The sequence below is a fragment of the Gouania willdenowi genome, chromosome 6, assembly GCF_900634775.1.
Source record: "Gouania willdenowi chromosome 6, fGouWil2.1, whole genome shotgun sequence".
In the NCBI taxonomy this organism is placed as follows: domain Eukaryota; kingdom Metazoa; phylum Chordata; class Actinopteri; order Blenniiformes; family Gobiesocidae; genus Gouania; species Gouania willdenowi.
In genome coordinates this window covers 61,829,980-61,856,731 of record NC_041049.1, presented here as the reverse complement: position 1 = coordinate 61,856,731, position 26,752 = coordinate 61,829,980, and the positions used below count along the sequence as shown (strand labels likewise).

The 26,752-nt window shown below is 35.3% G+C and overlaps 2 protein-coding genes across 2 annotated transcripts; one reads left to right on the top strand and one right to left on the bottom strand.

Annotated features, from left to right (window-relative positions):
- Positions 1-7,952: 7,952 nt before the first annotated feature.
- ppcdc (phosphopantothenoylcysteine decarboxylase) lies at positions 7,953-16,787 on the bottom strand. Its single transcript, XM_028449638.1, has 5 exons — positions 16,165-16,787; positions 12,225-12,320; positions 11,080-11,208; positions 10,817-10,985; positions 7,953-9,398 (listed from the first exon to the last, which is right to left on the bottom strand). The coding sequence occupies exons 1-5, from the start codon at positions 16,306-16,308 to the stop codon at positions 9,337-9,339; spliced, it is 600 nt and encodes a 199-aa protein (XP_028305439.1). The 5' UTR covers positions 16,309-16,787; the 3' UTR covers positions 7,953-9,336.
- Positions 16,535-26,597, top strand: hacd3 (3-hydroxyacyl-CoA dehydratase 3). The gene is made up of 11 exons (XM_028449637.1): positions 16,535-17,277; positions 18,612-18,654; positions 18,757-18,830; positions 19,052-19,204; positions 19,315-19,357; positions 21,642-21,743; positions 21,816-21,943; positions 22,032-22,144; positions 24,394-24,500; positions 24,578-24,709; positions 26,431-26,597. Exons 1-11 carry the CDS (start codon positions 17,200-17,202, stop codon positions 26,499-26,501), a joined length of 1,044 nt encoding a protein of 347 aa, XP_028305438.1. The 5' UTR covers positions 16,535-17,199; the 3' UTR covers positions 26,502-26,597.
- The last annotated feature ends 155 nt before the right edge of the window (positions 26,598-26,752 follow it).

The following is a 26,752-nucleotide window of genomic DNA, read 5'->3' as shown; positions in this document are numbered from 1 at the left end:
AATTGAACTGTTACCAAAAAATACAAGTAGCCAGTCATCCAACCTTTTAAATTTTGTAAAATTTTGACTTTTAAATTAATCAACTTAAAAAAAAATTAAGGCAATCAATTGTTTCCATTTTTTTATTTTTATTGCTGCATGGTAACTTATTAAAGTTTACAGTGTAGAAAATGTACCCTTTTAAATCTTGAAGTAAACTTTTGCTTAATTCTTATCTATTTTTTTACATCTTTTTATATTATTTTTTTAGTTTAGTAAGTAAAAGGTTCCACTAAGTGTTGAATCGTAGAGGAACAGTTTCACAGTTGTAGCTGACTTTGAAAAGCAGGAAAGGTAGAATTAGAATCGATCTCTCTATTCTGTGTAATCATTCACAGACTTGGCAATGCAGTAACATTTCTGTTCACCCAGTTAAATTAAGCCAATCATTTCTAACCAGTTTCTCAAAAAATGTTCACTGTTCACCTACTGAGTAGAGTATTTTTTTATTTTTTCATGCTTTTTATGTCGGAGGATTCATTGATCCCCTTGATGCCCCGTGTTGGTTAGCCTCAAGCTGTGTTGCCATGGCAACTGGAAATGTGAGGGACGTGTGATGATGCCGTAGGGGGTGTAAGAACCTCTCCCTGATGAGCACCTCTTTACCAGCTGGTTCCACTGGGACCGATGGAAGCCACCAGTTAGTCTAGACCAAGCTGTCACTGCCTCACGGGGCGAGTAAATAATCCTCCAGCTTTACAGGTGGAGAGGGACAGGAATGATGCAAGGGAAACACAATGTTAACTCAGCTAGAGGCTGAATCATCAGACAGTGGAAGAATTTAGAAATAACCAGAGGTGTAAAGAGTACCGATAAATCCTACTCAACTAGAAGTACTGTTAGTTGATTGAAATTGTACTCAAGTACAAGTACAAGATGGTCATACATGAAATACTCAAGTACATGTAAAAAGCAGCACAATTAAATAGTACTCAAAGTAAAAGTCACAATGTTTATGTTTGGTAATACATTTTGCATGGTTCCCTTGCATACAGTAAAAATCTCATGTATAAACTTAAAAAGGACGAGAACAAATCTTGCACGATTTGAACTTCATCTATTTTCCATAAAAAATAAAAAGGTTTGTCATGTACAATTATTTTTTAATTAAATAACCCCATTGAATTGAATTCAAAATAAATATAGAAAGTGTCTATTTTGTACGGTTGCCGTACAGACAACCCCCGGTGCTATTGGTACGGTAAACAAAGTACAAGTACGTAGCGTCTTAGGGTTAGGGTTAAAGTTAGGTTTTGGGTTAGGGTTAGGTTATAACCCAATATCGCAACAATTTTTAGGGTTAGAGTTAGGTTTAGGGTAACGTTTAGTCTTAGCCACGTGACCTAAACTGGCAAAATAGGGGCGCTACGTACGGATAGAATGTCAGTATATTGATACGGCAACCGCACAGATTGCCATATCACCACTGCCACAAGAATAATTATCAGGCTCTAAGTATAGCTACATTTATGAACTTTATGAAAATAACCAACATTCAATGCTGTTTTAGTACGGTGCATTACGTTTAATCTGATTGGTCGGCTATGATGTGATGCGCACCTCTAATTATGACACTTTTGGAGCTATGTTGGCATTTTTTGGGTTAGGTAGAGGGATCTAGTGGGGTTATGTAGGGTTAGGGTAACGAACGACAATTAATGACAGCCGCCATGACACATTATTCATGCTAATGTCATAATAATGACAGCGTAACGTCAGAATTATGTGTAAAACTTCAAGTAAAATGTTACAGATTTAGGAGTTTCAATGATTGTGCATGAGATTCCTCTGGATTTTGGAGTTTCCCCAAAACACGTGTATTTCAGGCTGATTCTAATTTCTTATTTGTCAGTAGGAATGTTTGTCTGTAATAGAGCCGCTCTGCACAAAACCTGATAAACCACTTTTATTACAATTGCTCGTGTTCAGTTCTTAAAGTATGTTTGTCAAGTTTGATGATCCCACGCTGTATCACGTTGTCAACGGAACACATGTACAATTGTGTTAAATGCAGAAAAATATACATAATTGATTCATCTTAATAGCAAAGCTTCCACAGTCGATACGGTTGCACCTGTTGATCCTTTTATCTTCAGGGAAATGTGTGAGTCAAATATGGAAAAGACTTGTGGAGTGTGTGTGAGGTGAGGTGTTTACCACTTTAAACAGGTCAGAGATGTAATAACACAGAGCAGCAGCTCTCTCAGGAAGAAGATTCTGATGAAACACTTCAGAATAAAGCTCCAGAGACTTCAACCTTTGTCAAGCCTAGGGAGACTGCACACACACACACGATAAAAGTGTGTTCATGTATTCTTACTTATCCTATAAAAGGTTATTTTCTAATGAAAACCAAAGGATTAAGGAATTACATTTGTTTCAGAGAAATGTTTGTTCTTTTTTTTAATCTGTCGTCATGCACCACAAAGAGCAGTATATTTCTCATCTGTTAACAGATCGTTCCTGGATGCAAACGGTTTGATTTATTAATGCTTTGAATGCATGAGACAGTGTATACATCCACCAGAGCAGCAAAGGAATATAAAGCTAAACATAATACACAAAAAAAATTCCCAAAACACACAAATCGACTGCAAACTGCACAGACCACTTAAACAAAATGACTACGGAAACACAAAAAACAACAACACATTACAGAATAACTCAAAAGACAGGAAAATACAGAGAACAAAAACAAAAATACAGAAATTGACCCCAAAAATGCCCAAATCAATGACACAAATGCAGAAAAATACACAAAACTACAACAAGAATGCAAAATATAACAAAAACACACATAATGACTCCAAAAACACACTAAATGACTATAAACTGCAAAACAACAAAACCACGGACAAAGACAAAAAAAGACAACCCCAACCCCTTGTATTAAAGCTCAGATCAGTCAATATGCTAATGCTGACGTAAATGTTGATAATCTGGCCCTCGGATCAGATACGATCACATTTTTTTGGCCCCTGCTGCGATAGTTGCCCATCCTTGATCTAACCCATCTAGCTGTGTGCAGAAACAAATAGAAACCCAACAATGCATCTGAACCCAGATTATCATTCCCATCATGGCTAGAGTATGATATTCTACTGCTCAGAAGGTTTCATCCACTTTTATATGAAATGTCAACACTTGTATTTGGGACACTCATACAGACCTGTATATATATATATTGTTCTAGTTGTGCAGCTTTAAAATACATCAGACAAAAACAACTTTGGACATGAATCACCTTCTTTTATTTCACTCTTTACCAAACAAGAATTTTGGTGTCAGGAACGTAGTATAATTTCTGTGATCCCATTAGGATTTACATCCTGTTATTCACATCCTGTGTCTCACAGTCTTAGAGCTGCCTGGTAAGCCATGTGTGTGACCTATGACCTTGCCTGTCACAGAGAGTATAGGTCTCGTAGCATAGATGATTACCAGATGTGCAAATGATCAGATAAAGGCCAGAGGAGGGGTCAGTAACAAGGTATACAACCTCTGGCAAAAATGATGGAATCACCAGTCTTGGAGAATGTTAAGTTGTTTTATTTTGTAGAAAATAGGTAGATCACAAACATGTCACAAAACTAAAGTCACTTAAAATGGCAACTTTCTGTGTTAAAAAAACACTAAAAGAAATCAAGAAAAAAATTCTAGTAGTCAATAATAATTGCTTTTTTAGATCAAGCAGAGGGAAAAAAATATGGAATCAATCAGTTTTGAGGAAAACATTATGGAATTATGAAAAACAAACAGACAAAAGAACACTACAATGCACCACTAGTACTTTGTTGCACCACCTTCAATTGGATTGAGATCCAGATTGTTTGCAGGTCATTACATTGACCCTATGTGTCTTTCTTCAAGGATCGTTTTCACAGTTTTTGCTCTATGGCTAGAGGCATTATCATTTTGATAAATGATGTCATCCCCAAACATCCTTTCAATTGAGGGAATAAGAAAAGTATCCAAAATGTCAACATAATCTTGTGCATTTATTGAAGATGTAATGATCTTCCCAGTGCCTTTACCAAACATGCAGCCCCTTATCATCAATGACTGTAGAAATGTACATGTTTTCTTCAGGCAGTCATCTTCATAAATCTCATTGGAACGGTACCAAACAAAAGTTCCAGCATCATCACCTTGCCCAATGCAGATTCACGATTCATCACCAAACATGTCTTTCATCCACAGTCCACGATTGCTTTTCCTGAGCCCATTGTAACCTTGTTCTTTTCTGTTTAGGTGTTAATGGTGGCTTTTGTTTAGCTTTTCTGTATGTGACTCCCTTTCCCTTTAGGCGGTTTCTTACAGTTCAGTCACAGACGTTGACTCCAGTTTCCACCCATTTGTTTTACTGTGCATTTTCTGTTTTCAACACCTATTTGTTTTCTGTCTTGACACTTTGATGTCTTCCTTGGTCTACCAGTATGCTTGGCTTTTACAAGCTTCCCATGTTGTTTGCATTTGGTCCAGATTTTAGACACAGCTGACTGCAAACAACCAACATCTTTTGCAACATTCCGTGATGATTTGCCTTCTTTAAGAAGTCTGATAATCCTCTCCTTTGTTTCAAATGACATCTCTTGTGTTGAAGCCATGATTTGTGTCAGTCTGCTTTGTGCAACAGCTCTCCAAGGTGTGGGCACTCCTTTTTAACTGCAGACGAATGAGCAGATTTAATCCGATGGTTAGTTTTGGAAATGGAAATTTACAGGGTGATTCCATTATTTTTTTCCCTCTGCTTGATCTAAGAAAGCAATTAATATTGACTACCACATTTTTTTTTCTTGATTTCTTTTAGTGTTTCTCACAAACGTTGCCCTTTTAAATGACTTTAGTTTTGTGGCATGTCTGTGAGCTACTTATTTTCTACAAAATGAAACAACTGAATGAACATTCTCCAAGACTGGTGATTCCATAATTTTTGCCAGGGGTTGCAGGTAGACGGACAAAGTCATTCAGAGGGAAAAGATTTGGAAAATTATTTGTTTGATAACCAGATGTTTGAAGGCTCTGCGCTAGACTGTTGGAGAAGAATGCTGAATTTTTTTAGAATAAACCTTTATATATTTAACAACAAAATCCTAAACCATGCCGAGGATCTGGGAGAAGCAGGACGAACAGGGTGAACACATTGTATACTCATAACTCACAACCTTTTCCTAAATGTCCTAAATCTAAGAACTTAGATGTATACATAGGAAAATATTTACACTTTAGAATATAAAATGACTAACTATCTTAAAGTTTGTAAGAAAAGCTGTCCCCTTTGAAGATACCTCGAACAGAGTCCAAAAAAAGGAACAAGGGAAATAACCCCGGAAAAAATAATTGCACACTTCTCATTTTCGAACTCCATCAAGGTATTGATACCCTGAAACCAAATCTGGCTATCTTATCTAAAACAGTTTCCGAAAAAAGCTGTCCCCTTTAACTTGGAAGGACGGACGGACGGAGCTCAAACCTATATACCCCTTCCACACTTTGTGGCAGGGAATAATAATATAATTTTATATAGCGCTTTTTTGGGAACGCTCTACAGAATTAAGGGATTATTCTTTCACTCCACACTTAGTGGTGGTAAGCTGCTATTGTAGCCACAGCTGCCCTTGGGCAGACTGACGGAAGCAACCCTGAAGTGACCTGCATGTGCAGAAGAGGTCTATGGTATCCCATGATCCCGCAGACATGTACAGTGTTTACAAAAGTAAATATGGAGGCGTCCAGTGTAGACTGTCGCGTTGAGAAAGTTTCTTTCCAACAAAAATCAGCACTTCATAACTTTAGACAGAGTGAAAAAGAAGAAAGCCAGATTTATCGCTCTATCCGTTTGTAGTGATGCTGCCATGTCTTTACAACGGGTTGTTTTGAGTCGAATAGAAAACGCCTCAGCCGTCCAGAATGCAGTCGCATTGCAAAAAATCTGATACAAATCAGATTTAGAACCACATATTAAAGTGACCTGGGTCGGATTTTAAAAAAATTGGAACTGTGTTGTTCAGACTGTCTTTAACTGATCGGATACAGGTCACATATGGGCTAAAAGATCGGATTTGCGTCGCGTTGGCCAGCAGTGGGAACGTAGCCTGAGTGAGGCGTCATTATCTTTGCCACGATAGGGAAAAATCTGATGTACAATTAAAAAATGAACTGAAGGAGGTATTAAATGAATTTTCAACCATGGTTTGTTTTGCTCTTTGATAAGAGAAAGGAGGTACTTGAGCCAAAAAAAATGGACAACCACTGTTGCAGGTGGTCATCCACTCTTAATCTTATCTAAGGTTTTCAGGATTTTTTCCCTGATTAAGAGAACACTGTGTTCCTTCACTTCAAATCAACCAAGTTAAAGACTCTTTCATAAGACTATCAAAGTCACAACAGACACGCCTCGTGTCAAGATGTTTGTTTATTTAACAAGCAATAGCCTGGTTTTACATGTTGCTCAGCAGCCAATGGCAGCAGGACAGGTTAGTGCTCAGCGAGGCATTTCAGCCATTTACACAACTCCAAGTGTCACACTGAGACACTGACGACAACTTGTTTTCCTTCAGCTCGACTGGGTTACGTGAGGCTGATATAAAGAGAAACACACAAGGTGCTTCAATATATTTGGATTGCACGAAGAAGAGTTTTTTTTTGGCTACTGAACCTGCTAAGAACAAAATACAAATAGCAAAAGTGGTTTCCACAACTCCATATAAATCAGTCCCAGAATGAACTCCACACAGAAGAACAACCAGAACACTGATTCATAACACAACAGAACAGAGAAAACTGTAAGAAGTCATTTGGAAACACGCCAACATATGAAAGAAGATGTTCTGAGGACAGCGATGGTATGGGGTGTGCCGATTGTAAAGTTCCGTATGCTAAAATAAACCGCAACATTTGGCAACAAACAACGTTTAAAAAACCTGTGTGAATTTTTTTTAATGTTACTTTTCACCAGATTTACAGCAATATTTGTGAAATTTCTTTTCTCGTAAAAATATAATGTCAATGTTAAATCTAAATATCAAATACATAAATCTAAATCTAAATGTTAAATCTAAACGTTAAATCTAAATGTGAAACTTAATATTTAGCTAATATGCAAATTCGCCGGTAGTACCAAAATAAAAGCTCATTCCGGTGAATTTGCACACATAAAAGCAACTCAATTACCGTAACGTGAGTACTTGTAATCCATTACTTTCACCTGTGTTGAAAAAGTGTGAGCAACAATGGTACAAGTTTACCACATAAATATCAGAAGCTGAATTTTCATGGACAACAACAGGAGAACCATAAAAACATCTGCTTTTAGATCTCTAAAGACAAGACCAATTACATCTTCATTTGGTCTAAAACTTCAGTTCAATGTATAACCGTTATTGCTGATGGAACGGCTGTTAAAGAACATTTACATTTTAAACCAAGTTCGATTTGCTGCTCTTTTGGATACAGTCAAGGCTGGTTTAGTTGGCTCTAAGGGAACAGGAGGAGGGGATTACCAACACAATCTTTGACTTTTAATCTTTGATACTTCAGGATTGTGGGACACAAATTTAGTGACTTAACATGTCATTCGTTTTACAACATAATGTTTTTCTATCGCCAAGTTCTTTAGGTGGTAGGACTCTTATGTTTGGGTTCAAGACGTTGTATTTGTTTCTGCCATAAGATCATTGTTCCAATTAGTAACCAGTTTACGCACGCACGCACTTCTGCTGAATGACTGACAATAAGCCACACAATAAACAGGGAGGTGTATGAAATATGTGCAGGGCGTGAGCTACATGAGGATCAACTGTAACTTTAATTACTTGATTAAATAGCAATTATTCTGTCAAACTTAGGCACATTTTTTCTTTTGTTCTATCGTATCATTACAAAACAATGTTATTTATGAAATGTTACGCAAATGGGAGTTGCATGAATTTATTCAAGTTAGCTGTTCATTTATAGGGCTAACATTCATTTATAGTAGCACAATTTTATTTTGCATTAGATATTTAGAGACACACTAAACTCATTTAGAAACAATAAGATGTATAAACACAGTCTAAAATAAAACACTAGGAAACTAGTAAAAATATTTACTGTAGGGAGCCTCACCATGTAATCAAAAAAGGTTGGCAACAATTCACAATGTCTGTCTTCAAACTTTAAAAAACAATGCATACAATGGGAGTTTGATACAAAGGGCTGTCTGTTAAACTGCATAATTACACTAAGAGAAATGCTCACCATTCAAGTAAGTGGGCATTTGAACCCTCAGGGCACCTTAAAAAAAAGTGACACTCCTTCATTAAAGTATCTTCAAAATGTCATATATAAATGTTTTTTTTCCACTTTTTTCACTTCAGATCTTTTCAACAACTTCATACCTAACCATGAATATAAAATTTTGCATTATATTTTTATAATTTGATGCCCTTTTTGTCATAAAAACACGTTTTTTTCCATTGACAAAAAACTCAAAATGTGCATTTTTTTTTTTCAAATATACAGTGCAAAGTGGAACATTTGATATAAAGTTATTACAGCCTTGATGAGGTCAATAATTGATGGGAACATTGATTTTGAGGCATTATTACTTTTAGAGCTATGAGAATTTATTGAAAAAAAAAAAAACAAAAAAAAAACAACACTCTTTGACATTAGGTACCAAAATGGTACCCTTCATAAAAGTGTCTTCACACTATATTTACAGTATATACTGTAAATATTTGCCCCCATTTTTTTCACATCACATTTTTTCAACAACTTCAGAGCTCACCAAAGATATAAAGTTTTCATTATATTTCTGTATTTTCAAGTTTTTATTCCCTTTCTGTCATAACATAATGAAAAAAACACAAAATATGCAGAAGGTAGACGTTTGGTCCCCAAAGGGGCCCCTAGGGTTAAACATGTTGTTTTTTTTTTTTTTATTGAATTATCTCAAACATCACTTTTATAATAATTATTTAAAGGAAAAAACAAAGAAACACACACACACACACACGTTTGCTTCCAGTCAGATGATGGTAACATAGAGTGCCTGCTAAACCAGATCCAGGCAATTAAATTGAGGGTGTGAAAAACACTGCAGGTCAAATCATAAGACACTTCAGAGGATTAACATTGTTTGTTCGAGGATGAAAGCAAAAAAAAACCGTAATAGTTGCTCCACCTTTAAACTGAATGTGTAAAAGTATCTGTGCTATGTTTTTAATGAACAGAACTAAAAAATGATGTTACAGACTGGCTATAAATATGATTGATTGTTGATGTCAACGCCTTCTTTACAGATGACTAATGCCATTACTGTACATACTGTTCAACAACACTGACAATAGTAGAAACCTCTGCCATGGCACCTTTACCTACGGGAGGGAAAAAAACAACGCACTGTCACATGACCGAGCAGAGACAAAAATGTGACAATTACAGAGTTATATCAATCTTTAGGACAACTTTTGATGCTTTTAATCTTGTTTCGAATTAAACCAAATCACAAGAAACCAGAAGTGTAAAGAGTACTGATGTACTTTATACTCAAGTAGAAGTACTGTTAATTGATGTACAAGTACAAGTTCAAGTAAGTCATACATAAAATACTGAAGTACAGGTAAAAAGTAGCTCAATTTCTGATTCTGATTTAAATAGTACTCAAAGTAAAAGTTACTGGTTACTTTCACCCTCCACATTTATTGTTGGAAATAAATCTTGCATACAGTAAACATCATATGTATGAACTTAAAAAGGAAGAGACTAAATCTTACGCAATTAATTTATTCATCTGTATAAAATAAAAGGTTTGTCAAAATGTTTTTTTTTTTTTAAATAAAATAACACCAATGAATTCAATTCAACATTTTAAAAAAATGATCAGGCTCTAAGTATAGATAAATGTATGAACTGTGCCATGCCAAATGTGTGCAACAACATAATAGGTAAAAAAAAAACCAATTAGGGCTGCACAATTATGGCCAAAACGATAATCACAATTATTTTGATCAATATTGTAATCATGACTACAATCACAATTATTCATCATGTTTGGTTAAAATATACTTTTTTATTTTAATACGTTTGTAAGTTGTTTGTATGTTGTAAATTGGAAATAAAAACTAAGTTTAAAAAAACAAAACTGTTTTTATTACACTACTTTAAAACAAACAATATGTGTAATGTTTATAGTGGAAAATGAAACTTTAAATAAGAATTATAATTGTAAAAAAATAATTTAAAACATTTGGTTGTAGAAATGTAACAAATCACTTTACTTCTTTTAAAACATACAAGTAAAATTACTGATTTAAAAAATATACTCAAAAAAGTACAAGTGCATATAAAAGAAACTCGAGTTGGAATTTAGCAATAGCTATAAACCTGTTGTACAAAACATCAGTTACATTTACAGTAATGGTACTGTAAAATTGTATCGTCCCTATTCAAAAATATATCTATTATATCCGTACTCTAACCCACTAACCTCTAATTATTCTAACCATTACCACCTGTATGAGTGGGAAAGCATAATATGAAAATTATTTTATTATTTGTTAACTACATACTGTACGTTTAAGCCATAGAACTGCTTTGCATTTCATTAAATTGTAATTGACAGTTTTTTTTATGAATTTCCATGGCAATTACAAAATCAATTGTCTTAACTCAATTGTAATTCAAATACGATTATAATTATGCCATTATTGCAATGAATTATCAATGACATGATTACATATATAATTGACTCCAACCCCGCCCACAGGTGTTTTCTCCACTGATCATCACACACCTTCATCTCCACACACTAGCTTCTTTGAAATGCAGGGGACTTCCACGTATCCAAACTCCTTGAGCCTGGACACCTGCTGGGCTGTAATCGGATGCTTCCACATAGCTGTGTTCATGGCGGGGCAGAAAAGCAGAGGTCGGCTGGTATCCCAGGCTCTGACCACACATGTCTATAGAACACACAACCACATCACTTTCTTTATTTTCACAATGCAACATCATTCTTATCCATTGTCTCAAATTGGAGATATTTTTCTCTCTCACCAACAAATTGTCACAAATGCCACTAGCAACCTTCCCCAGAGTGTTGGCATCAAGGGGCGCGATCACAAACAGGTCGGCCCACCGCCGTAGCTCAATGTGCAGCACAGGGTCAGACCTCTGCGTCCACAACTAGACAAAAAAAGAAATAAAGGAAGTGGCTTTTAAGACTAAAGCAAGACTCATTACTTCCCTTTTTCACATGAAAAACACAGAGTTTTGCAATCATTTCTGACCTCATTTTGTTCTCTTAAAAGATCTCAAGCCGGAAACTGATACGTTTTTAACTTAATGACAGAAACACAGTGAACGACGAATGAATAGTAGAGAAATACAATTAGCAAAAAAATGACGCACCGTAATTCTGGCCACCATAATGTTTTTTGGCCGAAAATAGCTTTAAAAAAATAAGAATCATTTTGTCATCAAAAGCCTTGTCTCGGTGTTGTTGTTTTCAACAAAAGCAAAAAAAACAAAATGAAAAAAATTGCTTCAAAGTCACTGACAGATTTTTTTTTAATTTTTTTTTAGAAAAAGTCTGTTTTCTCAGCTTTTTGCTCTGAAACTGGCCATTTGTGTAAAAAAATTGCTCTATTCAACTGCTGATTACGGAAGAACGAAACAAGCTACAAACGTTTTTTTTCTTCTGATGAAAGTAGAAACTTTAATCTTTCAGAATCTGGTGTCATATTTCAGATTGTCAAAGTACAACATATTCTGTGGGTCTTTAAAAATCAGTCAAAATGCTCTAAAATGGTGGCACTGAATGAGTTAATTTGACTCTCTTCCAGCAGCTAAGTCAGTTATATGAGTGGGGACCGGTTAAATATTTTATTTTTTTATATTGTGTATTTTTGGAATGTCACCGCTAAATAAATATTTTCATATTTTGAATGTATTTATTGTTTGAAGCATTAATATTACTGCAATCTGTTTTAATTGAGGTTCGTACATATTTAGAGCCATAAATGCTATGGACTAATAATTGCATAATTTATTTCAGTTTTTGGCCTTTGTTTTTTCATTTTTTGTGAAGAATTTTAATTTTGATGTATCCCTACAACTATACTGTACAATATTTATTGAACATAATGACCGGAATGAGAGATCTCCCAACAGTTTTACCAGCTGAATGCTAACATACGTACCTCCCACTCGTCATTGTCACTGTAGATTTTCACTGAGACTTCTGAAGGATCATAAAAGTGCTGGGCATGCTCAGTTGTGACGACTCTGACATCCACCTAACACACAGCAGCAGGACAATTGGAAATACCATTAGCACTGTAGTGTTATAATTGTATATTTTTTGGTTGTGAAGTGAAAAGCACAAGCAATGTTTTCAAGCAAACACAGTTACGAAATAGTTAATTTATGCATCGTTTTATCAAAGGAAGCATACACAAGATTTTGTTCATGAAAACTTTCGTGCATAAGAACATGTTTTTGTGCATTTATTTTGGTTTTTTGTAGGCGTGAACTGCGATTGCCGTTCTTTGTTTTAAAGGAATCTTTCAAGGCTTTACTTTGCATTCAATTCAACTTTATTTATATAGCGCAAATTACAACAATAGTCATCTCGAAGTGCTGTCAAAATATAGCTATAATTTACCTCCTTTCATATCCCTTCATTTCTAGGCGGTATGCTGACGCACGGATATGCTGACAGCATTGTCATTTCAATTATTTATGATAAAACAAGCCACCATGAGCCAATTTATATATATAAAAAAAAAAATCAAACCAAGTATTAAGTTAAAACAAGTTATATTAGGACAGTTTGAATAAATAAAGTTAATAATAGCAAAGTTATTAACTTTGTACCTCACAAAGTATGAAATAGAAAACACACCCTCAAATAAAGGTTTTTATTATATTTTTCATGTCACTAGTGAAAAAATAAATAAATGATTATAAGACACAGAGTCAAGTTACAATGGCCTCGTGTAAAGGATTTTCAATATCCGCGTGTGGTGAAATAACCCAAAAAAAAAATAAAGAAGTCGCATAAAGAAAATGTTTTATATCCCAAGAAAGAGTAACGTTAATACTATAAATTAAAACAGAAAAACCTTATAGCCAAGTTGAAGATAACACAGCTCTTAATTGTCATTACACTAAAATATGTAAGGAGATTTAGAGTAATACAACGTTGTACAATAGTAATAATTAAATTACTATTAAATAAAATGTATCATTTAATTAGAAGATATAAATCAACAAAGACAACGTTTGGTGCAAAGTACAAAAGTCCAAGTAGCAATGAATGGAGCTGTTTGTTAATCTTGGGGAAGTGAGGTAAGCTCATATAATACATGTTGATTTTAGATAAGGCATGTCAGAATAAACTGCTCACCAGCATGTGGACTCACACCTCGTGACATGGATCACTGACAGATAGGGCTGGGCGATATGGACCAAAACTCATATCTCGATATTTCTTCACAAAATGGCGATATACAATATAAATCTCGATAATTTTAATTCAAATGAAGTCTGATCAGAAAGATACCATAATCAGGGTTAATTTTTCTGATGCAAAATGCCACACTTATTAACAAAATGTGCCACTTTTGGTTTTTTCTCTTGAAAAGGATAGCATGTGTGAGTGAGTTCTTTAATGTGGCTTGTTTAGGGGAAGGTCTGGGTTAGAACGCACTCAGAAATCCATCCAACTGTGCTTTTAATGCTGTTCTAAGAAGTAGTGAAAGCGGTGACTCCTATAACAAGTATTTTAAAACAAAATAAAATGATACATCTTTTGATATAGGCAATATTGTCATTTTCTATCTCGCTAAAACAGAAAACTCAATATATCTTGAATCTCGATATATCACCCAGCGCTAATGACATACCATAATTTGTCAAGCTGGGAGATTAGCAGCATGGGACTGTGTATCTCCTCTTTACTCTGGTCTATACGCAGAAGATTTAACGTCCGTCTTATCAAAGTGAGTAAAGTTGAAGAAAACCAAGATCAGAAACAAGTCAGAAAGAGGCAAGGCAAAGCCAATTTGTATAGTGCATTTCATACACATTGCATAATGCAATTTTTTGTGCTTTACATGAGTAAAAGTGCAACATTTCAAAAACAAAAAAAAAAAAGTTTAAAGATCAAAAACATTAAACACATTAAACAGAGTTTGAAAACAATGAAAAATCTAAAAAGTATCAAGTATCAAGTTGTTTTAAAGGGGTGATATTACGAAAAAATCACTTTCTAATGGTTTTGCTACAGTGATATAATCAGAATCAGAAATGCTTTATTGGCCAAGTACAGTTTTTAAAACAGTACAAGGAATTTGACTTGGTAGTCGGTGCGCAAAAAAACAAAAAACAAAGAAACGAGCCAGCAACAATAATAATAATAATGATGATAAATATAAAAGATGAGGGATAAATAAAGGATAGATAGAAAATAAAGGATAAATATGATAAATATAAATATATATACAGTGCAGCAGGTAACGTCATCATGGAGGTGGTGATCGGGTGGGGGGGTTCAGTGGGTGACTGGGGCTGTGTTCATGTGGATGGTGGCAGAGGGAAAGAAGCTGTTTTTGTGTCTGGAGGTTCTGGTCCTGATGGACCGAAACCTCCATCCAGAGGGGAGAGATATACCTTCATTTAGCCTCATTCAGAGGGTCAAAGTTGAAAAAGTTCTGTTTCCTCCCTCCTTTGTTATTCCACATTTTGTAAAAATTCAGCTCCAAACGGGCCGGATCCGTCACCTAGCCGAAAACCCTCCTCCTGACAATCCTGGCTCCTCCTACCCTATAAGAATGTGAACTCCTCCCTCTCAAGCTATCTCACAGGTAAAACAAACACTGCAGTTTAATATAGAATATATGTTTTACTTTATTGTCATATATGTAAAACTACATACACAAAATGTGTCCTCTGCAATTAACCCCTCCCTGAGGAGGAGTGGGCAGACACGTTGTAGCGTCAGGGAGCAGTTCCTTTTTCACTATCCGTTACATCGCCTCGTAACACCTTTGACTTGATCTCACGTGTCTGTGACACAATGCGATGCAGCAGTTGGACAAAACAAATGATTATCACCTTAAATGCTCTATTCCTGTGGTTAATAGAGATTAGAAGGATATTTAGCAGCTTAACACTCTGTGAGTGTTTGAAACAGCTCAATGATTCCACTGTTGCTGAGATAAACACACACCCTGAAGCGCTGAGACGGACTCACAATCACAATAGCCGCTTAAATAGCCATGTGTTTTATTGTAATGTGCAGTTTTTTGGCTGAAGACAATAAAAACAGTGTGGATAGCAAAAGAAAATGGCTTTGGTGATCACTGATCTCCCTCACAACAGCGAGGCTGTCTATAGACAAACCCAAAAAAATCGATATATCAAGTTAAAAAAAAGTTATTTGAAGATAAAATAAAATTATACACAAGCCACGTTAACAAAATATAAGACGAGAAAAAAAAAGTGCTTCTTTCAGTTTCACCAGAGCCATTAGGGCCAAAAACGCCTGTTGCCATAAAACGGCTTGTTTTTGCAAAATTAGAATCTAGAAAAACATTTTTTTTATTTTATAGTTTTATACATTGTAAATTGTATATATTTGTTGAAAAAAATCTGATATTCATTGTGAGCTTTCATTGTTACTTTTCTTCCAATTAAATCTAAAAAAAAAAATCTATTTCGTTTTTGTGTTTTTCTTCATTTTAAAATGATATTACACTGGTAGAACATGTAATAAATAGTAAATACTGTAAATAAATAAATAAACCAATTATTTGAAGTGTTATAGAAAACAGGGTAAAAACTCTTATTCATAGGACATTTACTGATCATTTTATGAACAAAAAAAGGCGGAGATGTTAATATTACAGGTGTTACATCAAAAGAATGATTATTTATTTAACCTAGAGGTCAGGTCACGTGATCCCTGCAGCTGTACAGTAACGTGGGTTTGAGATCTATAGTCTCCACCTAGTGATTAAAGTAAACACGATAACGCCTCGTTTAAGGGTAAATCCTTTGTAAGTTAGTATTAATAAAGCACATGTAACAAAAGCAATTTCCCCCTGTGATAAATGAAGGAATTCTGATGTGGCTCACCTGTGGCAGCTGTAGAAGTTGTGAAACCAGTTGAGGAAGCTTCAAAGCAGCTACGCTCCCAGTGACTCCAACAAGTACACAAAAAGTACCGGAAGGCTTGAATAAACCAGTTTTAGAACCTGGTACCTGCTCGTCTGTCTGCATATTATCTTTATCCACCAGTCCTTCGTGCTCAGGGACACACAACACCTCGGCTGCGTCCGAATATTTCCTCCTATCTCTGTTCCTTAACCCCGTGGATGACGTCACGGGGTTAAGGAAAGGTGTTAGGAGACTTACGATCACGTTTGTTTTGATTTTTTTTTTCTTTTTTCTAACGCTTCACGGATTTGCGTGTCCCTTTAAAAAAAAAGGTTTGTTTTGACAATCAGACGCACTTCCACTAGGTGACGTAATATTCCGACGACCGCGACCATTAGTGAGGAAGGGAATTGTGGGTCAGCTTCATCTCGTCTCCTTTGGTAAAGGATGCATCAGTGGTTCCTAGGCTTAAGGAGGTTATAAAGGAAGCATTGAGCCTCCTTTCTTCAGCTTGAAGAAAACCATGGCCACCACTTAAACGCTTCCGGGGGTTAGGGAACAGTGGATAGGAAAGGAGCACATAGCGGACGCAGCACTCGACTTCTCCTACTTCCGTAAATATTGCCCACTAGCCAATCAGCGATCGGTAACTTCTTCTTCTTCTTCTTGGTGTTTATTGGCGGTTGGTCTGTATCGTTTAGGGCAGTACCGTCTCCTTCTGACCCGGGGAATGGGACACACTAAAAACTCTTTAAAAATCTCTCTTCAACAAGTTAAAAATAAAAAATTAAGATAAGAATAAAATAAAATATTACTTCTTCCTGCCCCTTAACACTTTTCCCCTCACACTCTTCCAAATATTCCTACGTCTACGGTGACTCTGACGTCCTTACGTAAACAGCGAAGGGACGCACGGCACACGTGCGCAGCAATGATAATTTAGGTGTTTGGCGAAAGCATCGTGGAAGTATTTAAGAGATTTTTGAGGAAGCAGTCCGTCTTCAGCTGGTCATCATGGAGCTCTGTCCTCTGGTTCACTGGGATCAAAACCAGCAGGAGATTTACCTGAGAGTGGAACTCAGTGACCCTCAGGTGAGGGTTTCATTTACTCTGGGACCATATGGAGAAAGATTTTTTTCTTTATTATTCAATCAAAAACTCTATTTAAAACGAATTATTTTAAATGAAAAAGAAAATTTTCAAATGCAAAAAATAATTATTTGAGACCCAAATGTAATTGCATTTGAACACCTTTTTTCTTTGATTGAAAAGGTTTTTTTTCCATTGAAATATTTTTGGTTTTTTTTTTCGTCCTTATTTAAGTAATCTTTTCTGTGTTTGGACCATATTGTGGGTAGTACATTTGTGTATTTATTATTCAATCAAAAAATAAAAAAATTAAAAGAAAAAAAAATCATTAAAACATTTTTCTATCACAGAAAAAAAGTGTCCAAATGCAATTATTTGGGTCTCAAATGTTGTTGGGTTTGTTTTTTTCGCATTTGAACACTTTTTTTTTTATTGAAGAGGGTTTTTATTTTTATTTTTATTGAATAATAAAGACACAAATCTACCTCTATATTACTGCACCGTGTTGGCACCGTTTCAACATGTTTGACTATCTGCTTTTATACACTAATATGTTGCTTTTGCATGACTTGAATGATAATTAGGTGGGATCACCTTTAGGAGACTGGTGATTATTTTTGTTCAGTTAAGGTACATGTCTTAAACTCATGGCACTGGGGACAAATTCGGCCCTTTGGAGCATCCACTTTGGCTCGCAGGAGAAACCATTAATCACTGTGTAAATGAAACTCAACAATATTTGCAGAGGCTCACAGTTTTCCCAGTGCTTATATAACATGATTTCAGTCATTTTTAATCTTAAACAAACAAATTTTCTCAATTTTACAAAGTATTCCACACGATTTCCCCAAATTAAATACAAATTTAGTCACAATATCGAGTAAATGAAGGTGAGGATCCCACAGGAACTGATATCTGTCACTCATTGCTTGGATATTGTCAGTAATTTTAGTTTTTCATGAAACTATTGAATTTTTATACAAAGATTTTTGAAATGATGTAGCCTTGGTTTGGATATGAATCCGTTACGACCCAAAGTTTCTGATAGATTTGCTCATGTAATTTGCATAATGTGGCATCATTTTATTTAAAATAAAATCTTAATCATGCTTTGGATTTTAGCTTTTATTTTTTATATTTCATAGAAAAAAGTTAGTGTGCTATTGAAGTGAGTGTATTGTGACATAATGGGAAGTCCTTGCAGTTGTTGGGTTATTTTAAAGATTAAACAAGGGATTAATTAATTAATTGTATGATCATTTCTCGTCAGTATAAAAAAAATTATCTCGATAAACCCAGACAAGAAAGTGCTGCTTAACCAATGTTTTTCTCCCCAGAATGTAAATGTCCATGTGCATGAAAAGCTCCTTCAATTTTCAGGTAACACTTTGCTTTAACTTTTTTAATTTATTTTTAATGTACATATGAGAACATTGTCGCAAGTTTCTGATATGTAACATTTTTCCATTATCCTGATTGCAGCGCAGGGACATGGCGCTCAGGGACAGAATGAATACAAGTTGAGCTTGGACTTTCTATTGCCCGTGAAGCCTGAGGTACTGTATGCACTCCATTATTTAATTGAAAATCTATTTTTTTTGCCTTCGTACAATTCATGAATTTGAACTAGGAAGCTTTGAAAACAAACGCACACATGCGTTGGGTAAAACACGCACAATGCAAAGTGATTTCAGGGACAGATTTCAGTGGCGTGGTTGCTCCGTAGTCATGTTATTAATCTATTTCTTCCCTTCCCGTTCCATTGCTGTGTGCTCAGGTGAGCCACGCGTCCACCCACGGTGAAGTAAACATCACGATTCAGAAGAAAGAACGTGGCTGGTGGGAGAGGCTGACGGAACAGGACAGTAAAGCATTGTTTTTAGAGCCAGACTATCAACGCTGGCAGGAGGAACCTGAAGCAGATGCTGAGGTCTGAGAAAGCGTGTTGGACCGTTGCATATTCTGTTCAATAACGAAGATGTTTCTGCGAAAAAAAAAAAAAAGAAAAGTAAATACAATTGTTTTTTTTCCCTTGGAAAGGTGGAAGGAAGACGGATGAAGGCTTTAAAGCACACAGATGGGAGTGAGTTTAAGACAATATGACGATGCTAATAAAATAGTCACTGCTAGAAGGAACAATATTTTATAGGGATATACATAGAGCTGGGCGGTATGACGAAAAATCTATATCACAGTATTTTTCAAAATCCTAACGGTTTCACGGTACATGACGTTTTTAAAAAAAAAAAATTTCCATTTATAATCACGTGTTCACAACATTTTCTACTGATTGAGAGATGATTTACTGCAGTAGATTAACTTAAAATGGTCTCTTTTACTGTCATGATGAGTGAATATTAGGGATGTAATGATTAATCGTAAGGCAGTTAAAAATCGATTCATAGGTATCACAGTTGATATCGATTTTCTGAAAATTGAATCGCAGTACTTTTTTTAACCAGCAGAGTTGCACCTTTTTATCCACAAGTGTAGGCGGCGGGCGGAGTCTGCTAATACTTTCTTTCTGGCCGCCTTCTACTCTTAAATATATTAATAAATGATTCATTACCCCTTTAGCACCGAAAGAATATCTGTAATATTACTTGAATATCTGTAAAAGTCACATTTTTCTATTAGCTCTGTCTGCTAGCATAGCTTCTCTTCTTCACTGCAAGATATCTGCATGCCAACCGACCACTGTGTTACCAGCGCCCTCTGCTGGTCCAAACAAATATGACGTAAATCAGTGCAATCGGTTTTTTTTTTTTGAAAGTCCAATTGTTAAGGCACAAAATACATTTTCAGTTGCACTTTTAAAAGAAGAAGAACTATTATGCAGTTTTGCATTGTTTATTTTAGAACCAGAATTTAAATTAATAGGCTTCATTTTCATTTGTATTATTCCTTTATTTATTTCATTCAAGATTTATTTTTAGTTAAATTGCATTGTTTTGAATAGTTTATCAAGGAAATATTTTGACAATGAAAAATAAAAGGAAAATAGTACAGCATTTTCTAGTTTTTTTTTCCCAAAAAAAAAATTTGTCTACAGTCCCATTATGTAAAATAAATCGTGAGAGAATCGTATCGTGAATCGAATCGTATCGGGAGTTGAGTGAATCGTTACATCCCTAGTGAATATTGTAGAATAATTCCACACTAGTAGTAATAGAAGTTTGCAACAGCAGTCCAATGGCTCTTTGCCACGCTAGCTTAGCTTTAGCATTAGCGTGATTTCTAGCTTTAATACTACATACTCAGTGGTGTGGTGGTTTTTTAATGGTGAATAAGGTAGTGTTTTGTTTGTAGCTCTACCAGGACTCTTTTATTTTTACATGTTGCGATCCTTAGCTCTCTTTTTTTTTTTTTTTTGTGTGTGTGTGTATTACTGCTGACATGCTAAGCTAACCGTGCCTCCGTGTCCGTGAGTGTTGTTCTCCTGTAGCAGAGGCATGCGCACGCAGGCAAATGCTGCTTCAGAGCTTTCAATTGTCTTTCTTATCCATTTACACATATGATTTACACCGTAACTAACACCAGAGCGCTAGTGTTTACCTTCCTATTTAAAAGTGCAACATTGAAAAGTGTACAGTCTGAAACGCGGTGCAGCGTAGTGTTCCGAAAGTACGGCGGTATATTAGAAATTCATATCAGGAAAATATATACCGATATTTGGTATGAACCAGTATAGCACCCAGCCCTAGCTGTACATTGCCATGAATCTGATGAAAAACAGTATGATATACATCGTGATACATGGCGATATCAATTACAAATGTCACCTTTTCAAGTACAAAATGGTTTGAAATACAAGCGCAAAAATAAATGGTATGTTTATCAAACGATCACATTACATTTTTCATAAAAGTTCAACTTTCTCAGATTCTGATTAAGTTTTGAAATTCTTTAAAAAAAAAAAAAAAAAAAAAAGTAATCACAAACATCTATATGGATGAAATTTAGCTATTGTGCTGACTCCGGCATATTTATGTTGACACTGTTTGCTGAGTCTGACACATTGATTAATATGTAATGTCCTAATTCAAATGATTAAATAAATAAAATCAAATACATCTATAAAAGTGTCCAATATGTTTTATGAATATATTGGAATCAACTTCTAAGATAAATGCATTCACTGACACCTAGTGAATGTTTACGCGTTGTTGGTTAGCGTGATTAAATTGTTTTTGTTTTGATTTGGACATTTTTTGGATCAATACAATAATTGCGCGGCAAAATATCGCGACCATTTATTTTTGTTTGTTTTTTTTTTTTACACACTTATTTTTAAAGCTGCAGAACTCTGTCCTTGTACTATTCAGATAAAGTGTATTTGTTGTAATTTTGTTTGTGTAAAATGTTAGGTTTGAAGACTGGGTACTTGTTTGTCTACAACCTGGTGCAGTTTGTTGGTTTCTCGTGGCTTTTCGTCAACATGACTGTACGCGTCTGCTATTTTGGTGAAGGTGAGGTCAGAGATTTTTAACTATGTATTCTCCACTCAGCGGTTACTAAAATGGAATCTGGTCTTGTTTCAGTGTTCCTTCACAACACGTACGTGGAACTGTCCGACGTGATGTCCTCCTGCCAGATCCTGGCCACGCTAGAGGTGCTCCACGGTGCTTTTGGCGTCGTCAGGACGAGCGTGGTCTCGACTCTCGTACAGGTGCCGTACACGTCTGAGAAGTGGCAACGGTTTCATGTGCAACCGTTCACCACGTTAACTCTACCAAGCGGCTTTGCTCACATTGCAGGTGGAAGGAAGGAGTTTTATTCTCTTCGTGATTTTTGGTATTTTGCCGGAAATGCAACATAAGCCTGTGGTTTTCTTTGTTTTCTACCTGTGGAGCGCTGTTGAAATATTCAGGTAAGTGTAGGAATGGTTTTTCAACATTTAGCTAAAAAAAGCGTAAAATGTCTGTTAAATCTAAATGTTACGTTTAAATATAAAATATTAAATCTAAACGTTAAATGTGAGCTTTTTTGGTACTTCTGTTGAATTTGCATATTAGCTAAATATTTAGTTTAACCTGTGACATTTAGATTTAACATTTAGATTAGCACTGGGTGATATGGACCAAAACTCATATCTCAATATTTCCTCTGAAAATAAATCTCAAATTTTATTTCAAATGAAGTCTGACTAGGAAGAAAAATCTGCGTTAAATTTGATAACCCAAAAGCCACACAGACACATTTATTAACAAACCGCTGCACAATATGTACCACTTTAGTCTTTTGCTTTTCTAAGGGACAGCACGTGTGAGTGAGTTCTGTAGTCTGAATTATTTAGGGTTAGGATGCACTCAGCTATCCATCAAACTGTGCTTTTCATGCTGTTCTGAGTAGAAGTGAAAGCATTGTCTCCTTAAAGTATTTTAAAACAAAGAAAACCATAAAAACATATATTGATATAGATGATATTGTTTTTTTTTTTTGTTTTTTTAAATCCCCAAAATAGAAAATACCTTGATAAATCACCCAGCTCTAATTTAGATTAACATTTAGATTTAACATTTAGATTTGATATTGACATATTTTTAGGGGACCTTTTCTTCACAAATATTGCTTTAAATCTAGTCAAAAGTACCATGAAAAATTACCATATGTTGTAAAAAGTTGCTGTTTATTTTAGCATGGGTAACTTTACAATCTGCGCCCCATATGCAAAGGGATTTTAGATGATGGGATGCTCCCCAACTTGTATAAATTGTGTTGCGCTATTCTACAGAAAGTCTGTAACTTTAACAAGTCTATTTAAACAGGGATGAATCACTGGTCTAACCCTTAACGCTGAAAACTCTCCAAGTAGGATTGCATCATTTTTTAGATTCTCCATCGACTAATATCATGAAGGTCTGAAATGACTTTTCCCTCCAATAACGTATATGAACTACAGCACTACACACTAAGCAGTATTTGTGTTTTAGTAAATCAATGTTTTTTTTTTTTTTTTTTTTTTTTGCAACAAGTGTTTCTTCAGTTACCCAGACAACTTTTTATTTATTAATTTTTTTTTAATAATAGAATACAACTGGAAAGAGTCTACCAAGAGGAATTCCTGTCCACACATGCAATATACTGTATTTAATTGTGGCTCAGTCAAACTAAAAATTGATATGTTGTCTCACTGATTTTTACCCATGGGTAAGAAGATCCTGGCTGTCGGCTCACACTGTGCATATTAACTATAATACTTGTTATAGGGGTATTAAAGATCATTTCCTGTTTATGGCTTTTTTACCCAGCAGCATTTCTGGCTCTTTATCAGGAGCCCAACCATTAGTTTATGACCGAGTCCTTGTGTCACCTCAGTACAGATGTTTGTTTTTATTCATTTAAATGGTACTCAGTTACTTTCACCCTCCACGTTTATATTTGGTAATAAATCTTGGTGCGGTTCCTTTGCGTACAGTGAACATCTCATGTATAATCTTAAAAAAGAAGGGACGTAATCTTGCACAATTGGAACTTAATTTATCTGTAAAAGGCATCTGTATAAAATGTTTGTCAAAATGTACAATTCTTTTAAAAACAATAACACCAATGAATTCAAGGACCTAAGTATAGCTATATTTTTACTACAGGGTCCCCATGGTCATGAAAATTCCTGAAAAAGTTAAGGAATTTGAAAAAACGATTTTCCAGTCTTGAAAGGTCATGGGAAAATTGTAATCGTTTTGGAAATTTAGCCTATTTCCACACTCAGACCTCTGTTACACTAGTGCACTGGAAAGGCCCGCTCACTTTAGCGCTCTAATGGTCTGAATAAATCTTAGCGGTTTAGAACTAAGTCATGGAAATTTGGTCAATAATTTTTAACCAAATTAAAATTATATTAAAATTGTTAAAATAACCAGCGTTTAATGCTGTTTTGGCACTGTGCATTACATTTAATCTGATTGGTCGGCTATCTGGATTTAATTATTTGTTGTTTCACAATGTCCGTTAATCATTTTAAAACAGTTACATTCCTACATCCAAACATTACTAATTACTTTACTACTTTTAAAACATATTTAAGTAAAAGTATTGATTTAGAAATATACTCAAAAGTACAAGTACCCATAAAAGCATGAGTACTTGTGATGTGTTACTTTAACCTCTGTGTTTCAGATATCCCTTTTACATGCTGGCCTGTTTAAATAAGGAGTGGAAAGCTCTGACTTGGCTGCGTTACTCCGTTTGGATTCCACTGGGTCCTTTAGCCTTCTTAGCTGAATGTAAGCTTTATTCAGCTCAGCTCATGAATGTTAACGCTTTCCAAACAAATGAATGAAACCCTCTCGTCGTATTCCAGCTGCTGCTGTCGTGGAGTCAATGCCGCTCTTTGACGTCACGCCACCGTTCAGCGTACCTCTGATTACAGTGTTTGGTAGAGATCTCAGACTTTCCCACTTCCTTTACCTCTACATGTCGTCCATGATTCTGGGTAAGACTCTGAATAGTAATCATGTTTTATATACGTGTCATGGTCCAATAGAAGCTCATTCTATTGTTATCCATTTTTTTTTTTTTTTTCTTACGTCTGCGTTAACTCCTCCTACACCATTTGTCCGATTTTGACAAATAATCATTCAAAAAAAAGGAGAAAGTTCCTAAGATTTATGCTATCGCTTTTATAATTTGTAACTTTTAAACTTTCTGATTTATTACATTTTTCTTTCCATTTATTTCTATTGGAAATTTCAGCTTTTTCAACTTTCAACCCCTTCATCCCCAGCCTCTTCAACTGATTTAGACTTTTTTTTTTAACTTTTTCAATCAATGTTCAGTTACTGCTAGGTTAATGTTTAGTTAATGCTAGGTTAATGTCAATGCTAGGCTAATGCTATTGCTAGGTTAGTGGTAATGTTAGGCTAATGCTATCTCTACGCTCATGTTAATGTTAATTTAGTGCTAATGCTAGGTTAATGTAAGTTGTTGCTAATTTTAGCGAATGCTAATACTAGCTAATGCTATTATTACATGTTAATGCTATTGCTAGGTTAGTGGTAATGTTAGGCTAATGCTAACTCTCGGCTCATGTTAATGTTAGGTTAGTGTTAATGCTAGGTTAATGTTATCCTTAGGTTAATGATAAAGATAATGATAATGCAAGGTAATGCTAATGTTAGCAAATGCTAATACTAGCTAAGGCAAATATATGTTAATGCTATTGTTAGGTTAGTGGTAATGTTAGGTTAATGCTAACATTAGGCTCATGTTAATGCTAGGTTGATGTTAATGTTAGGTTAGTGCGAGGTTCATGTTTACCTTAGGTTGATGCATAAGATAATGACGATGCAAGTTAATGCTAATGTTAGCGAATGCTAATACATGTTAATGCTATTGCTAGGTTAGTAGTAATGTTAGGTTAATGTGAACACTAGGCTCATTATAATGCAAGGTTGATGCTAATGTTAGGTTAATGTTAAGGTTATTGCTAGACTAATGATGAAGATAATGCAAGTTAATGCTAATGTTAGCGAATACTAATGCAAATACATGTTAATGATAGTTAATGCTATTGCTAGGTTAGTGGTAATGTTAGATTAATGCTATGTGACAGGTGCGGGCTGTTGTGTAGAGGAACAGGAGATCAGAGCAGGGTCAACTTCCTCCCTCTCTCTCTCTGCCAGAGGTGTCAACTTGTCACACCTAAACACTGATGCCTGTACTGAGGTTGTTCTGTGTGTTCTGCAGCTAGAAGGTGTTAAATATTTACTTCTGCTTTAAATAGGCGAACTGTGATGAGGCTTTTTGCAGAATTTCTGAAGTAAACGACTAACCACAGACGGCGAGAGAAAGCATTTTAGGTCCCACGCTCCATCTAGTGTATAAAAGCCATGTAGTTTCTCCATTCGGGGGAGAGCTCGGCATTAGCAGTCCTGTACAAACAGGTCCCTAGAGTTCTCCCCAGCTGTGCATTTCTGTGTTCATCTTGTCTTTATTAAAACAGTCAAACTTCATCAGTAATTCTCCTGTTTCTTACTCCAATTCTAGGATTAAACAGAACCCTGTTGGATAAGAAATAAGGTCTAACAAATGCTAATGTTAGCGAATACTAATGCAAATACATGCTAATGATGGCTAATGCTAGCTGCATCCTCATGTACATTTTCTTCAGGAAATGCAAATATTCTAGTTCTTTTTGTTTCCTCTTTTTTAAAGGACTGTGGATAAACTTTCGTCACCTCAGGAAGCAGAGGCGTCTTCATACCGAAAAGAGGAAAACTAATTAAAGTTTCTATCAAAAGCTTCACTGCCACTTCTACTACTGAAACATTACAACATTCTTTCCCACAGAAAGTGTATTAAATTATCTGATATTTTATAACAAGCACCAATGTAACATTACTTATTTGGTACCTAATACTTAATGTGAGGTAATGATCTATGTATCCTGTAGTTCATCCAGATGTTGTTCAGTGAAGCTCAGGGAAATTGTGACTCATTTGTCTAAAGTCATTTGTAATTTGTGTTCAATAAAAAG